Below are 14,640 nucleotides of genomic sequence, written 5' to 3'. Positions count from 1 at the left end.
GAGCTGAGAGCCCCCAACAGAGATTTACCCACATATTTATTAACAGCAAGCCAGTCATTAGCATTGTTTCTGTAGATATTAACTAAACGTATCCCTTATGGGAAACGAAGGGATGGGCCGAATTAAAGAAATAGGTTGGGCTAGTTAAATGCAGCAGGAGCACGTCCCTAAGGCACAGATCGCTCATGCTATTGTTTGTGGCTTAAGAATGCCTTTAAGTGGTTTTCTGCCCTGGGCAGGCCAGGTGTTCTTTGCCCTTATTCCGGTAAACCCACAACCTTCCAGCGTGGGCGTTATGGCCCTCATGAACATGTCACAGTGCTGCAGAGATTTTGCTTATGGCCAGTTTTGGGGGCCAGTTTATGGCCAGATTTGGGGGGGCTTGTTCCCAACAGCTGGTGACAACTTTGTATTCTCTGTGGACAAGGAAACTTTTCAATTCTTTCTTTCCTTGTCTTTTTTTATTGTTGGTTTACTTACAAAAGTAACTCATTGTTAAAAAAATTTAAATCTGTAGAAAGTAAAAATTCTCTGTGATCTCACTCTCCAGCAATAAGTTAACAGTTTAGGATATTTTTTTCCAGGTTTTCTTCTAAATGTATGTAAACATTTGTTGTTGGTGGTGATGGTTTTGGTTTTACAAAAATAGCATACTTTTTGTGACTTTTTTTCTGCTTGCCCTTATATCTTGTGTATCTTTCCAGTTGAGTATATAGATCTACCCTGTTTGTGTTGTTGTTGTTTGTTTGTTTTGAGACAGGGTCTTGCTCTGTGGCCCAGGCTGGAGTGCAGTGGTGCAAATCACGGCTCACTGCAGCCTCAACCTCCTGGGCTCAAGCAATCCTCCTGCCTCAGCCTCCCAAGTAGCTGGGACTACAGGCACAGAGCACAATGCCTAGCTAATTTTTACAGTTTTTTTTGTAGAGATGGGGTCTTGCTATGTTGTCTAGGCTGGTGTCAAACTTCTGGGCTAAAGCAATCGTCCTGCTTCAGCCTCCCAAAGTGTTGGGATCACAGGTGTGAGCCACTGCACCTGGCCTATGTTGTCCTTACTGGTTTATAGAGTTATCTTAACTTATTTAACCCATCCAGTCAAGAAACAGTTCTCTTTTTGTTTTTTTCTCTTTTTTTTTTTTTTTTTGAAACAGTCTCACTCGTTGCCCAGGCTGGAGTGCAGTGGCCCAATCATGGTTCACTGCAGCCTTGACCTCCTGGATTCAAATGATCCTCTTATCTCCGCCTGTCAAGTAGCTGGGACCACAGATGTGCACCACCATATCTGGCCTTTTTTTTTTTTTTTTTTTTGGTAGAGATAGGATTCTACTATGTTATGCAGGCTGGTCTCAAACTTCTGGACTCAAGTGATACTCTCAACTCAGCCTCCCAAAGTGCTGAGGTTATAGGCATGAGCCATGGCGCCTATCCAAGGAAATGTTTCTTATTCATTTTCACCCCTCCTCTTTCTTTATTCCCATGTACACTTTATTTGCAGAGTTTTACTTAAGCTGTGGGCTGTGCTTTTATTAAGACTGTACCTTTTGATAGTGATAGAAGGCAAGGCATTCGGATATAGCGCTGAGCCCAGGGCTGGGCTGGACACTGAAGCAGGAGGCTGAGGCAGCTGCTTCAGGCGGAAACCCTGAAATCCTGGTACTCTGAGTCCCTGCTGGATATTAACTAGCTTGTAAGACCTCCCTCGCCTTGCCTTTGCCCAGGTACATGTATTGGACTGACTGGGGTGCGAGCCCCAAGATTGAACGAGCTGGCATGGATGCCTCGGGCCGCCAAGTCATTATCTCTTCTAATCTGACCTGGCCTAATGGGTTAGCTATTGATTACGGGTCCCAGCGGCTATACTGGGCTGACGCCGGCATGAAGACAATTGAATTTGCTGGACTGGATGGCAGTAAGAGGAAGGTAAGGGTGACACTAAAACATCTTCCCACAGCCTTGACAGCCTCCAGGACAGTACTTTTCAGCTGGCAGCTGATCGGAGATAAGGGGATCTGGAGGTTATGGGACCAGCATGGGGCATGTGCTATTTCTCTGAGGCTGTGGGTGCCGTCCAGAGCTTGGGGGCAGGGGTGGGAAAGGGCTGCTGGTTGATGTTGAAAAGAAACTAGGGACTTGTGTGGATTGTGAGCTGGGGGTGTAAATGCCCAGACTTTCCTGTTAACCAGCACAACTAATGCTTGTTAAATTACCAGTTGCACTGTGGGCCCATGATTGATCTCTTTTTGTTTTTGTTTTGGTATAATTTCAAACTTACAGAAAAGTTGCAAGAACAGGTAAAAAGAACAAATAAAATTTTGCCACATTTGCTTTATCATTCTGTTTCTGTACACACTCACTTTTTTTGGAACTTCTGAAATTAGAGTGCAGACAGCCTGCCCTTGACTCCAAACTATTCCTGTGTACATTTCCTAAAAGCAAGGATGTTGTCTTACATCACCACAGTACAGGGATCGAAATCAGGAAATTTAATATTGATCCAATATTACTGTCTCTTTTTTTTTTTTGGTGTTTTAGAGGCAGGGTCATGCTCTGTCACCCAGGCTGGAGTGCAGTGGCACAATACTGGGTCACTGCACCCTCGACCTCCTAGGATCCTGAGTAGCTGACACTACAGGCATAAGCCATAACGCCTGGCTAGTTTTTTTTTTTCTTTTTAGTAGAGACTTCCTGTATTACCCAGGCTAGTCTCAAACTCCTGGCCTCAAACGATCCTTCTGCCTCAGCCTCCCAAAATGTTGGGATTACAGGTGTGAGCCACCATGCCCGGCCCAATATTACTGTCTAATCATAGTCCTTGCTCAATTTCACTACCAATTGCCTCAGTGGTGTCCTTTATAGCTCCTCCCACCCCACTTTTTTTCTTTGTTAATCTAGGATCCAATCAGGATCACCCATTGTGTTTAGTGATTATGTCTCTTTTAATTTTTATTTATTTATTTATTTTTAGACACTCACTCTGTGGCCCAGGCAGGAATGCAGTGCCACAAACATGGCCCACTGTAACTGCGACCTCCTGGGCCCAAGGGATCCTCCCGCGTAGCTGGGACCACAGGCACCTACTACTGCACCCTAGCTACTCAGGAGCCTACGGGTTTGAGGCCACTTGGCTGATTTTTTTATTTTTTGTAGAGATGGGGGTCTCACTTTGTTGTCTAGGCTAGTCTTGAACTCCTAGGCTCAAGCAATCCTCCTGCCTTGACCTCCCAAAGTGTTGGGTTTCTAGGCATGAGCCACCACACATAGCTTTTTTTTTTTTTTGAGACTGCAGTCTTGGTGTGTTGCCCATGCTGACCTGGGCTCAGGTGGTCCTCCCATCTGAGGCTCCTGAGTAGCTGGAGCTGTGCACCACTGGGCCCACCTAATCTAGTCTCTTTACTCTCTAATCTGGAACATTTCCCCAGCTTTTCTGTGACTTTCTTGACATTTGCATTTTTTGTTTGTTTGTTTTGTTTTGAGACAAGAGTCTTGCTCTGTCACCCAGACTGGAGTGCAATGGCGCGATCTCAGCTCACTGCAACCTCTGCCTCCCGGGTTCAAGCAATTCTCCTGCCTCAGCCTCCCAAGTAGCTGGGATTATAGGCACCCGCTACCATGCCCAGCTAATTTTTGTATTTTTAGTAGAGACAGGGTTTCACCATGTTGGCCAGGCTAGTCTCAAACTCCTGACCTTAGGTGATCTGCCCGCCTGGACCTCCCAAAGTGGACATTTGCATTTTTAAAGAGTAAAGGCCAGTTATTTTTTATAACGTCTCTCAACTTGGATTTATCTAATGTTTCCTTGTGATTGGATTCAGAGTGTGCATTTGCAGCAGGAATACTACACTAAGTGAAGTCATGTCCTTGAGCTCTCAGTGTGGCTCATCAGTAGACACAGGTGTTGGCCTGTTCCGTTATTGTGATACTTACTGCCATTGTATGGTTAAGGTGGTGTCCACTGTAAAGTTGCTATTTTTTTATTTTGTACTTAATAAGTAATTTGTGCAGAGATACTTCGAGACGATGTGAGTTAACAGATGACTTCCAACATCTTCCAATAAAACCATCACAGGACCCTTAGAGCCAGGCACGATCAAGTCACAGATTGATAGAGCAAGGCTCAGAGAGATTTTATAAGTAGCTCTTACTGGAGGTCACACAGTACGTATTAGTGGGAGAGCCGCTGTCTGAGTCCACACTGAGCTCCTTGCCACTGCTCTGTACTGTCAGACTTTGTTGAAGATGACACAGTGTTGGGGCCCTGGCAGGTGCTGATCGGAAGCCAGCTCCCCCACCCGTTTGGGCTGACCCTCTATGGAGAGCGCATCTATTGGACTGACTGGCAGACCAAGAGTATACAGAGTGCTGATAGGCTGACAGGGCTGGACCGGGAGACTCTGCAGGAGAACCTGGAGAACCTAATGGACATCCATGTCTTCCACCGCCGCCGGCCCCCAGGTGAGCAGCCCTTTGCTCGCATTGGCTTTTCCGTGGCCCTCCTATGCCCTAGCTCTCCCCATTGAACGTCCCCTCCTCTCTACCCAGTGTCTACACCATGTGCTGTGGAGAATGGCGGCTGTAGCCACCTGTGTCTTAGGTCCCCAAATCCAAGCGGATTCAGCTGTACCTGCCCCACAGGCATCAACCTGCTGTCTGATGGCAAGACCTGCTCACCAGGTGAGTGAAGGCATCACAGATCTAGATACAGCCTGTCTGAGAGGGGGCAATGGCTCTCTTCCTTCCTTGCCGACGGGCTCCAATGTGGTCTGAGAAACCATGAGTCCTGCTGCTTCTAGAGGCCCAGGGGAGAGACTCACGGCTTTTAGAAAAGGGGAGGGGCCTGGGGAGAGGCCCTGGGCAGCAAGTAGAAAGGACTGGAGGCAGGGTCCAACTAGTTCTTATGATGTCTTCATGCATATTAGATAAAGATGCTCCTTTCTCAAGACACTTTCCTCTCATCTCTTAGTACATTGTCATAATATACTGATTTGGTTGGAATAAGACACTTCTGGCCAGGCACAGTGGCTCACGCCTCTAATCCCAGCACTTTGGGAGGCCAAGGCAGGCAAATCACTAGAGGTCAGGAGTTCAAGACCAACCTGGCCAAAATGGTGAAGCCTCGTCTCTACTGAAAATACAAAAATTAGCCAGGCATGGTGGCGCGTAATCCCAGCTACTTGGGAGGCAGAAGAATTGCTTGAACCCCGGAGGCAGAGGTTGCAGTGAGCAGAGATCACGCCACTGCACTCCAGCCTGGGTGACAGAATGAGACTCTGTCTCGAAAAAAAAAAAAAAAAAAAAGACACTTCTAACTGCCCAAAATTGGTATAATAAAAACAGAAATGTATGATATCTACAATGTCACAGTACCCTCCCCCTTAGATGTGCCACTTTTGTGAGTGCACAACCTATGTGACAACCTTATTGGAGGGTCCCAGAAGCAGTACCTGGCTACCCAGATTTTGGAAGTCAAGGTTTCTCCCTAGGAGATGCTGCAGGGTAGGCTGCATTTGAACTCTAACCTCCCTGGGAATTTGAGAAAGGAGCTGTGAACTGTGCCTCTCAGGTTGTGAGTAAAGCCCCCTGGGGTCCCTTTATTCCCTTTCTTTTTTTCTCTTTCTTAATCTTCATGGTAAAGGGTCCTTCAAAGAGAGCCACTTTCATAATATGAATAAAGAGGCATTATTTATGAATATGTGTGAGACCTAATGGTAAGTGCTTTATGTACATGATCTTTTAACCCTTACAGCCACCCTATTATTGTCCCCATTTTATAGATAAGAAAACTGAGGCTTAATAATTTAGGCTGAGCGTGGTGGCTCATGCCTGTAATCCCAGCACTTTGGGAGGCTGAGGTGGGCAGGTGCTTGAGCCCAGGAGTTTCGGACCAGCCTGGGCAATATGACGAAACCCCATCTCTACAAAAAAAGACAAAAATTAGCTGGGCATGGTGGCATGTGCCTGTAGTCCCAGCTACTCAGGGGCTGAGGTGGGAGGATCGCTTGAGCTCAAGAGGCCGAGGCTGCAGTGAGCCATGATCATGCCATTGCACTCCAGCCTGGGCGACACAGCAAGACCCTGTCTCAAAAAATAATAATTTAAATAACTCGCCTAGAATAACATAGCTAGAAACCAGCAGGGACAGGGCATGCGTTTCAGTTTGCCTGGCTCCAAATCCATTTAATGGCTGTGCTCGAGTGATCCTCTTCCCTGCTCTCCACCTGGCAGGCATGAACAGTTTCCTCATCTTCGCCAGGAGGATAGACATTCGCATGGTCTCCCTGGACATCCCTTACTTTGCTGATGTGGTGGTACCAATCAACATTACCATGAAGAACACTATTGCCATCGGAGTAGACCCCCAGGAAGGTCTGTGTGGCCCTCCCTTCCCACCTGGCCTTCTGTCCCGGCCCTTCAGCCATTACTGTCCTTCCTCTCCCACCACCTTTGTCTCCCGCCAAGAGCCAGGGTGTTTGTTCCCCATTCCCTCTGGCATAGCCCCTGTCCCTGTCTCTCTAGCACTTTCTCTTTGGTTATGAGAGCATGGTTTGGGGCCCTCTTCTCTCCATCTCTGCCAAGAGCTATCCTGCTATGGTATTTCTGCATTTTCCTTGATTTCCGCTGCTAGAGGCTCCAGAGCTCTCTGGTGTTTCAAGACACGAATCAGCTGTGTGTGTCCCATTGTAGGGGGTGAGAGTCTAGGTTGAGCCAAGCTTTCCCTCTCCAGGAAAAGTGTACTGGTCTGACAGTACACTGCACAGGATCAGCCGTGCCAATCTGGATGGCTCACAGCACGAGGACATCATCACCACAGGTGGGCCTTCCTCCCAGCTCAGGGACCACCTGTCTGGCAACAGGGCTGGGGAAATAGCCCATCTGTTTTAAAACAGGAGCCAGTGTGCTCTTTTGACTTCCCACAGGGCTACAGACCACAGATGGGCTCGCGGTGGATGCCATTGGCCGGAAGGTGTACTGGACAGACACAGGAACAAACCGGATCGAAGTGGGCAACCTGGACGGGTCCATGCGGAAAGTGTTGGTGTGGCAGAACCTGGACAGTCCCCGGGCCATCGTACTGTACCATGAGATGGGGTGAGAGCTGGCTGTATCACACTGGGTCGTGCGGGGGACCAGCTCAGCTGGGGTTTAGATGGGGTGAAGATGGGTAGCGGAGAGCAAGCTTGCATCACAGCAACAAGGTGACCTCCCTGGGGCTCTTCCACTCTCTTGTGGCTTCTCACAGGGTGACAGTACAGTGTAGAAGTTAAAAGCATGAGCCTTGGAATCAATACGAGGATTGAAATGTTTTCATCATGTATTAGCCGTATCACTTGGGTCCAGTATTTAACCTCTCTAATTCTCAGCTTCCTTACCTATCTATTAAATGGAGGTGGTAGTGAAAATACATACCGTGTGGCCCTTATGAAGATTGAGATAATGCACATGAAGTATTTTGCAAAGTATTTTGTCAAGCAAAAATTTTGCCTGACATACTATAAGTACTCAAGTGTATCTGACATACTGTTAAGTATTCATGGTATGTGGTAGCTGCTGAAACAACTAGCTAATATAGCTAATATTCTTCCTCACTCAGGTTTATGTACTGGACAGACTGGGGGGAGAATGCCAAGTTAGAGCGGTCCGGAATGGATGGCTCAGACCGCGCGGTGCTCATCAACAACAACCTAGGATGGCCCAATGGACTGACTGTGGACAAGACCAGCTCCCAACTGCTATGGGCCGATGCCCACACCGAGGTGACAGCCGTGCCCCTGCTGCTTCCCAGGAGCCTGGGAAGATGGGAAAGGCCTGCCTAGGATCTCCATGGAGAGTTCCCAATCTGCTGATCACCACCCCCCACCCTCTCCTTCCTCTGCAGCGAATTGAGGCTGCTGACCTGAATGGTGCCAATCGGCATACATTGGTGTCACCGGTGCAGCACCCATATGGCCTCACCCTGCTCGATTCCTATATCTACTGGACTGACTGGCAGACCCGGAGCATCCACCGTGCTGACAAGGGTACTGGCAGCAATGTCATCCTCGTGAGGTCCAACCTGCCAGGCCTCATGGACATCCAGGCTGTGGACCGGGCACAGCCATTAGGTGAGAGTCAGAGGGCTGGGGCTGTGAGTCAGAGCCTCTGGCTTTCTGGGGCCATCTCAACATCAGAGATATATCCACAGCACAGAGCTCCTTTACAGCCAGAAAGACGGTGACCTGTTTAAGCTCCCTTCCAGATTGGGCTGTGTTCTCCCTGGGTATGGCTGGTACTATAGCTGTCACCTTCAAAGGACTCCTGGAGATTCTCCTGCAGACCCTCCTTCTACCTCACCCCGCCAGGCACTGAATCCTGTGACTTAGAACAGCAAAGAGTCAGCCACAAGCACCTTTGTAAGATTCAGATGATGTTCCAGGCTGGGTGTGAACACTTGTGCTTCTCATCACCAGGTTTTAACAAGTGCGGCCCGAGAAACGGCGGCTGCTCCCACCTCTGCTTGCCTCGGCCTTCTGGCTTCTCCTGTGCCTGCCCCACTGGCATCCAGCTGAAGGGAGATGGGAAGACCTGTGATCCCTCTCCTGAGACCTACCTGCTCTTCTCCAGCCGTGGCTCCATCCGGCGTATCTCACTGGACACCAGTGACCACACCGATGTGCACGTCCCTGTTCCTGAGCTCAACAATGTCATCTCCCTGGACTTTGACAGCGTGGACGGAAAGGTCTATTACACAGACGTGTTCCTGGATGTTATCAGGTATGAGCAACACCGAAACCTCCAGAGGACACAGATTTGCTTCTGGCCGCCCGTGGGTGAGGTTATGTTCTGACCGCTGAATGGACGAGTGATTCGGCACTTTTGACTTGTTCACTTTGTAGCGTTGTCACTTAGAGCAGAGTTTCAAACTTTCGTTTGTTTAGAGATGATATGAAGCCTAGTATGTAAAATAAACAACAACAAAACAACAGGTAAAGTCAGGGTGGGGACCTGGAGCCTTTCGCACCTGCCACTGTGCCCTGAGGGAGCTCCAGGAATCCCCTAGGACTTACTGATGAGTAGGCCATATAACCAGTATCTGTATTGCAGTAAAGGAGCCCCAGCCAAACGCCAAGGCTTATGGTGGTTTACAAAGCTGTTGTTTTTTATTTTTTCGTTGTTTTATGTTTATTCTTTAAATTTGTGGCCCTAACAAAGCTTAGGAATATGATGTCCTGCCACCAGTAAGAGTGGTTTACCATGGCAGAGATCCTCACAGGGAGGAACAGGGAACATTCCCCTTTGCTCTCCCCAAGGGATGTATTAGAATCTCAAGCTGGGGACAGGTGGGCATATGCAGTTTAGGGAAGTCCCCTAGGTGACAGTGACATGCCCCCCATTCTGAGGTAGAGTTCCCTCCTGCCCATAGGGCCTCTACAAAAGTGCACAGTTAGGGTCTGGCGTGGCAGCTCGCGGCTGTAATCCCAGCACTTTGGGAGGCCAAGGCGGGAAGACTGCTTGAGCCCAGGAGTTCAAGACCAGCCTAGGCAACATAATGAAACCTCATATCTACTTGTATTTAAAATTGTTTTTAACTTTTAAAAAATGCACAGGTAGGTTTTGACAAATCTGCGTTTCTTATAATTACCACCTAGCAATCCTTGTCTCTTCCCAAAGATATGTGGAGAATGATAAACTTGTCTTCTAGCAAGACATCCGCTGGCAACCGCCACTATTTCCAGTTAGCAGGAAATACTGTGTCCTCCTAAGAACTGGTTCATTCATTCTGCAATTATTTTATTGAGCATCTATCATGCTGGGTGCTGAGGAACGTACTCATAGATACTTGGTCTCTGTCCCTGTGGAGCTTACAGTTCAGTGGGGTCCAGTTATGGGAACATGGGTTAAAGGAGTTCTACTCTATTCTGGGTCAGTCTGGTTGCTCATCCAACACTGGGCTCTCCCCAAGGCGAGCAGACCTGAATGGCAGCAACATGGAGACAGTGATCGGGCGAGGGCTGAAGACCACTGACGGGCTGGCAGTGGACTGGGTGGCCAGGAACCTGTACTGGACAGACACAGGTCGAAATACCATTGAGGCGTCCAGGCTGGATGGTTCCTGCCGCAAAGTGCTGATTAACAATAGCCTGGATGAGCCCCGGGCCATTGCTGTTTTCCCCAGGAAGGGGTAAGTTTATGGCCAGCAGAAGAGAGACCCAGGGAAGAAGGGCTGGGTGGAAAGATGGTGTTAGTGGGTCCTCTGTGTTCTCTCAACCTCTGGGTGCTGTCTTCCCATGCCTTGATGATGATGGCACTGTTGTGTCTCAGGTACCTCTTCTGGACAGACTGGGGCCACATTGCCAAGATCGAACGGGCAAACCTGGATGGTTCTGAGCGGAAAGTCCTCATCAACACAGACCTGGGTTGGCCCAATGGCCTTACCCTGGACTATGATACCCGCAGGTGGGAGTCTTGCACCAAACAGCCTCCTGGAAATCGGGTGGGCAGAAGAGAGAATGGTTGAGATTAACGTTGGAAAAATGAAAAGATAGAAAGCTTCTTGGTATGTGGGGAAGAGGAAGCATTGAGAAGGATGAGGGAATGTATTCTTAGAGCAGCGACTGCTAAATCCAGCCCTCAACCCTCATGTGGGTTTTGTTTGGCTGGTTTACACGTTCCTCATTTGAGTGCCTTTGGCAGAGCGTGTCTTCTGGCTGGACCACAGGTCTCACACCCCTACTCATTTAAGGGCTGATTCTTATATCTGTTATAATATAACAAATCCTGATCCCGTCAGGCTCTCTGTTGCCCAGGCTGGAGTGCAGTGGCGCAGTCACAGCTCTCTGCAGCTTGAACCTCCCTGGCTCAGCCATCTTCTCACCTCAGCCTCTCAAGTAGCAGGGACTATAGGCACATGCCAGCATGCCCAGCTAATTTCTAAATTTTTTGTAGAGACAGCATCTTGCTATGTTGCCCAGGCTGGTCTTGAACTCCTGGACTCAAGCAATCCTACTGCCTTGGCTTCCCAAAGTGCTGGGATTTCAGGCGTGAGCCACCATGCCCGACCCAGGCTCCGGAATGTACAACTCCTTGTCTAGATAAGAAATGCTAAGGGCGGGGGAAGGGGCTCTGAAGCAGTCTGTGCCCCCTTCTGATTCAAAAGAAGGGGAAGGGAATCCAAGACTTCTGGAAAGGTGGTAGAATGCCTTCTTTTAACTTCAGCAAGGTCCATGTAGACTGAGCTCACTTCCTTTTTTTTTTTTTTTTGAGACAGAGTCTCACTCTTTTGCCCAGGCTGGAGTGCAGTCGCACGATCTTGGCTCACGGCAACCTCCACCTCCTGGATTTAAGCGATTCTCATGCCGCAGCCTCCCGAATAGCTAGGATTACAGGCACGTGTCACCACACCTGGCTAATTTTTGTATTTTAGCAGATGGGGTTTCACCATGTTGGCCAGGCTGATCTCGAACTCCTGACCTCAAGTGATCCCCCGCCTCGGCCTCCCAAAGTGCTAGGATTACAAGCGTGAGCCACCATGCCCAGCCGACTGAGCTCTCTTCTTAAAGACCATTTGTAAGAAATCGGGCTTTGATTCTTGGGTAGGAGTCAAAGGACAATCAAATTCCTGAAGATGAGGCTGGGTGGTGGTTCGTCTGAGGTCACTAGACTTTCTACGCCTCCCCAGAGCAGCCCTGACCTCCCCACTCATGAACCACCAGCTCCCCTCTTCAGCTTTGGGACTCACAATGACCCCTCATCAAGGGTGCTTCTTGAGTTCTCATAGCATCTGCCAGTCAGCTCAGGAGGGGACAAATAGGTTCTTAGGGGGAAGAGCTGGGCTCCCCAGTAAGCGTTTGGAGCAGCCACTCTTTTCATTTTCTTCACAGGATCTACTGGGTGGATGCGCATCTGGACCGGATCGAGAGTGCTGACCTCAACGGGAAACTGCGGCAGGTCTTGGTCAGCCATGTGTCCCACCCCTTTGCCCTCACACAGGTACTGGCTCAGGAGAGAGGTAACTAAACCTCCTTGACTGGGATGGTTCTTTGGGGTTCTAAGTCAGCAGTCTCAGCTGTAGCTGCTACTGAACAGACATACTATTGAAGCTCATTTTAGGGATTTTTCCTGTGCCCTGAAGCCTTGGTAGGTTGGTAGGGCCACCGAGTGCCCTGCTACTCGTATCTTGCCATTCCCATGTTCTAGTATTCAAAGGAGTGGCTCTCAAAGGGTGGTATGCAGAATCCGATGTGGTGCTTGTTAAAATGCAGGTTCCTAGGCCCTGACTGTAGAGATTATAGAGAAGCTGCTTCATGAAGGCTGGGCACAGTAAAATACATTTTGACAAGTTCCCCAGTTAGTCCTAATGCTGCGGTCCCAGCATCTGGGCATAGGGAGCTCACTTGGTGGCAACAGGGTGGAGTGGCTAAAAGCCAGAGTTTGGAGGCATCTAGCCAGTTTGTAAGTATCTAATGAGTACCATCAATTTGCCAGGTACCTGGGTTCAAGTTCTATCTGTATTATTAAATAACTGTGTAACTCTGAACTGGAGTGACTGAACCTCTCTCAGCTTCAGTTATCTATAAAATAAATCAGTCTAATAATAGTGTCCTCCTGAAATAGACACACAGCATTAGCATAGTACCTGGCACACAGTAAGCACCACATGCATGTTATCGCTACCCATTTTAATTATTATTAGCTGTCACTTTTGAGTTCTAACACAAAAAATAATTTGGGCAAGGAAAAGAAGATCTACCAAGCCTGAGGTCAAAACAGGAATTCTCAATCATTTAAAAATCTTGGCCAGGTGTAGTGGCTTATGCCTGTAATCCCAGCACTCTGGCTGAGGTCAGAGTATCACTTGAGCCCAGGAGTTTGAGACCAGACTGGGCAACATGGCGAGACCCTATCTCTATAAAATTTTTTGTTAAATTAGCCAGGTGTGGTGGTACACACCTGTAGTCTCAGCTACTCAGGAGGCTGAGGCAGGAGGATCACTTGAGCCCAGGAGGTCGAGCTGCAGTGAGCTACATTTGTACCACTGTGCTCCAACTTGGGCAACAGAGCAAGATGCTATCTCAGGGAGGAGAGAGAGTCAGAGAGAGAGAGAGAGAGAGAGACAGAAAGGAAAGAAGAAAGGAAAGAAAAGAAAGAGAAATAAATTTGACCCTTTTTTGCCAAATATTATCAACTCTGTCTGTATTCTATATTATGTCCTACTAGCCAAAAAGCGTTTTTTTGTTGTTGTTGTTGTTGTTAAGATGGAGTCTTGCTGTGTCGCCCAGGCTGAAGTGCGGTGGTGTGATCTCAGCTCACTGCAACCTCTGCTTCCTAGATTCAAGCAATTCTCCTGCCTCAGCCTCCCGCCTCAGCCTCCCGAGTAGCTGGGATTACAGGCATGCGCCACCACACCTGGCGAATTTTTTTTTTTTTTGAGATGGAGTCTCGCTCTGTCACCCAGGCTGGAGTGCAGTGGTGCGATCTCGGCTCACTGCAACCTCTACCTCCTGGGTTCAAGTGATTCTCCTGCATCAGCCTCCCCAGTAGCTGGGATTACAGGTGCGTGCCTGGCTAATTTTTATATTTTTAGTAGAGACAGGGTTTCACCATGTTGGTCAGGCTGGTTTCGAACTCCTGACCTCGTGATCGCCTGCCTCGGCCTCCTAAAGTGCTGGGATTACAGGCATGAGCCACCGCACCTGACCTAGCCAAAAAGATTTTATCTGGTTTTACTTAATGATAGTCTGTTTTTTTCACATTCTAAATGTAAAACTACAGGGTAATACTGCATATAGGTTTTTCAGTCTACAGGTTTCCCCAGTTTCTGTTATATACCCTTGGATGGGGATGAGAACACCTTCATTGCCCCTCCCTCCCCTTGGTTGAGAATTTCACCATCATTGCATTAGAAGAAAGCTGCCTACAGAAGCAAGCACAGGATTTGGGTCAGTGCCCTGAGCAAAGGGCCCAGAGGAACAGGAACCTATAAGAACCTTCAAATTTCCTCCTACTTGCTAGAGAGGGAGTCATTCAATCAACTAAATGGGGACTGAGTGTTAGGTGCTAGAAATTCAGAGATGAATAGAACACATTCTTGTCCTTGAAGAACTAAACTGGTAGGATGGACAGACCAGTAAACAAATTGCTTGAGTGTAAAAATGCACTTGGGCAAGTGACTACAAGGTGCAGAACTATATAGAGGAGAGAATGGTGAAGTCTATATGGATTTGGGGAGATTTCCTTGACAATGTCATGTCTGGCGATGCACAGAAATGAGGAAGAGATGAAGAGGGCATTTCAGCAGAGGCAGTGGCACATGGTGAGGCACAGAAGCTGTACAGGAAGGAGTCTGCTTGCTGAATAATATTTACTGTTTTTGGGCTTCCCCTGTTGAGTAGCAAGACAGGTGGATCTACTGGACAGACTGGCAGACCAAGTCAATCCAGCGCGTTGACAAATACTCAGGCCGGAACAAGGAGACAGTGCTGGCGAATGTGGAAGGACTCATGGATATCATCGCGGTTTCCCCTCAGCGGCAGACAGGTGGGCTCCCGGGTACCGAGCCTGCGTCCTTAACATCTGTGGCATTGGTCGGTCAACCCAATGACTGTTAGGGACCAAGACAATCAGGGCCACAAGAGAGCTTCTTGGTTCACATTTTAAACGCTTAGACCT

The 14,640-nt window shown here is 48.4% G+C and overlaps 1 protein-coding gene and 1 long non-coding RNA gene across 3 annotated transcripts in view; one reads left to right on the top strand and one right to left on the bottom strand.

The window, feature by feature from the left end:
• LRP4 (LDL receptor related protein 4) overlaps nucleotides 1–14,640 on the top strand; it is a 60,358-nt gene that overhangs the window by 33,804 nt on the left and 11,914 nt on the right. Inside the window, exons 20-32 of one of the 2 annotated variants that reach the window (XM_030829273.1) lie at nucleotides 1,716–1,917; nucleotides 4,260–4,449; nucleotides 4,537–4,668; nucleotides 6,220–6,360; nucleotides 6,719–6,805; nucleotides 6,912–7,083; nucleotides 7,586–7,748; nucleotides 7,871–8,096; nucleotides 8,442–8,745; nucleotides 9,935–10,153; nucleotides 10,294–10,428; nucleotides 11,853–11,961; nucleotides 14,364–14,508. In XM_030829273.1, the coding sequence (XP_030685133.1) occupies nucleotides 1,716–1,917; nucleotides 4,260–4,449; nucleotides 4,537–4,668; nucleotides 6,220–6,360; nucleotides 6,719–6,805; nucleotides 6,912–7,083; nucleotides 7,586–7,748; nucleotides 7,871–8,096; nucleotides 8,442–8,745; nucleotides 9,935–10,153; nucleotides 10,294–10,428; nucleotides 11,853–11,961; nucleotides 14,364–14,508 (2,225 nt within the window). The remainder of the gene's footprint in view (nucleotides 1–1,715; nucleotides 1,918–4,259; nucleotides 4,450–4,536; nucleotides 4,669–6,219; nucleotides 6,361–6,718; nucleotides 6,806–6,911; nucleotides 7,084–7,585; nucleotides 7,749–7,870; nucleotides 8,097–8,441; nucleotides 8,746–9,934; nucleotides 10,154–10,293; nucleotides 10,429–11,852; nucleotides 11,962–14,363; nucleotides 14,509–14,640) is intronic. The other variant, XM_030829274.1, reaches the window with a different exon arrangement.
• Nucleotides 9,109–14,640, bottom strand: part of LOC115838588 — a 28,164-nt gene continuing 22,632 nt past the window's right edge. Inside the window, exon 3 of the long non-coding RNA XR_004033620.1 lies at nucleotides 9,109–10,454. This is a non-coding gene — a long non-coding RNA (uncharacterized LOC115838588). The remainder of the gene's footprint in view (nucleotides 10,455–14,640) is intronic.

This window comes from Nomascus leucogenys, chromosome 15, assembly GCF_006542625.1.
Source record: "Nomascus leucogenys isolate Asia chromosome 15, Asia_NLE_v1, whole genome shotgun sequence".
Lineage (NCBI taxonomy): Eukaryota > Metazoa > Chordata > Mammalia > Primates > Hylobatidae > Nomascus > Nomascus leucogenys.
The sequence above is the reverse complement of the archived record's forward strand: the minus strand, read 5'-3'. Positions and strand labels throughout refer to the sequence as shown.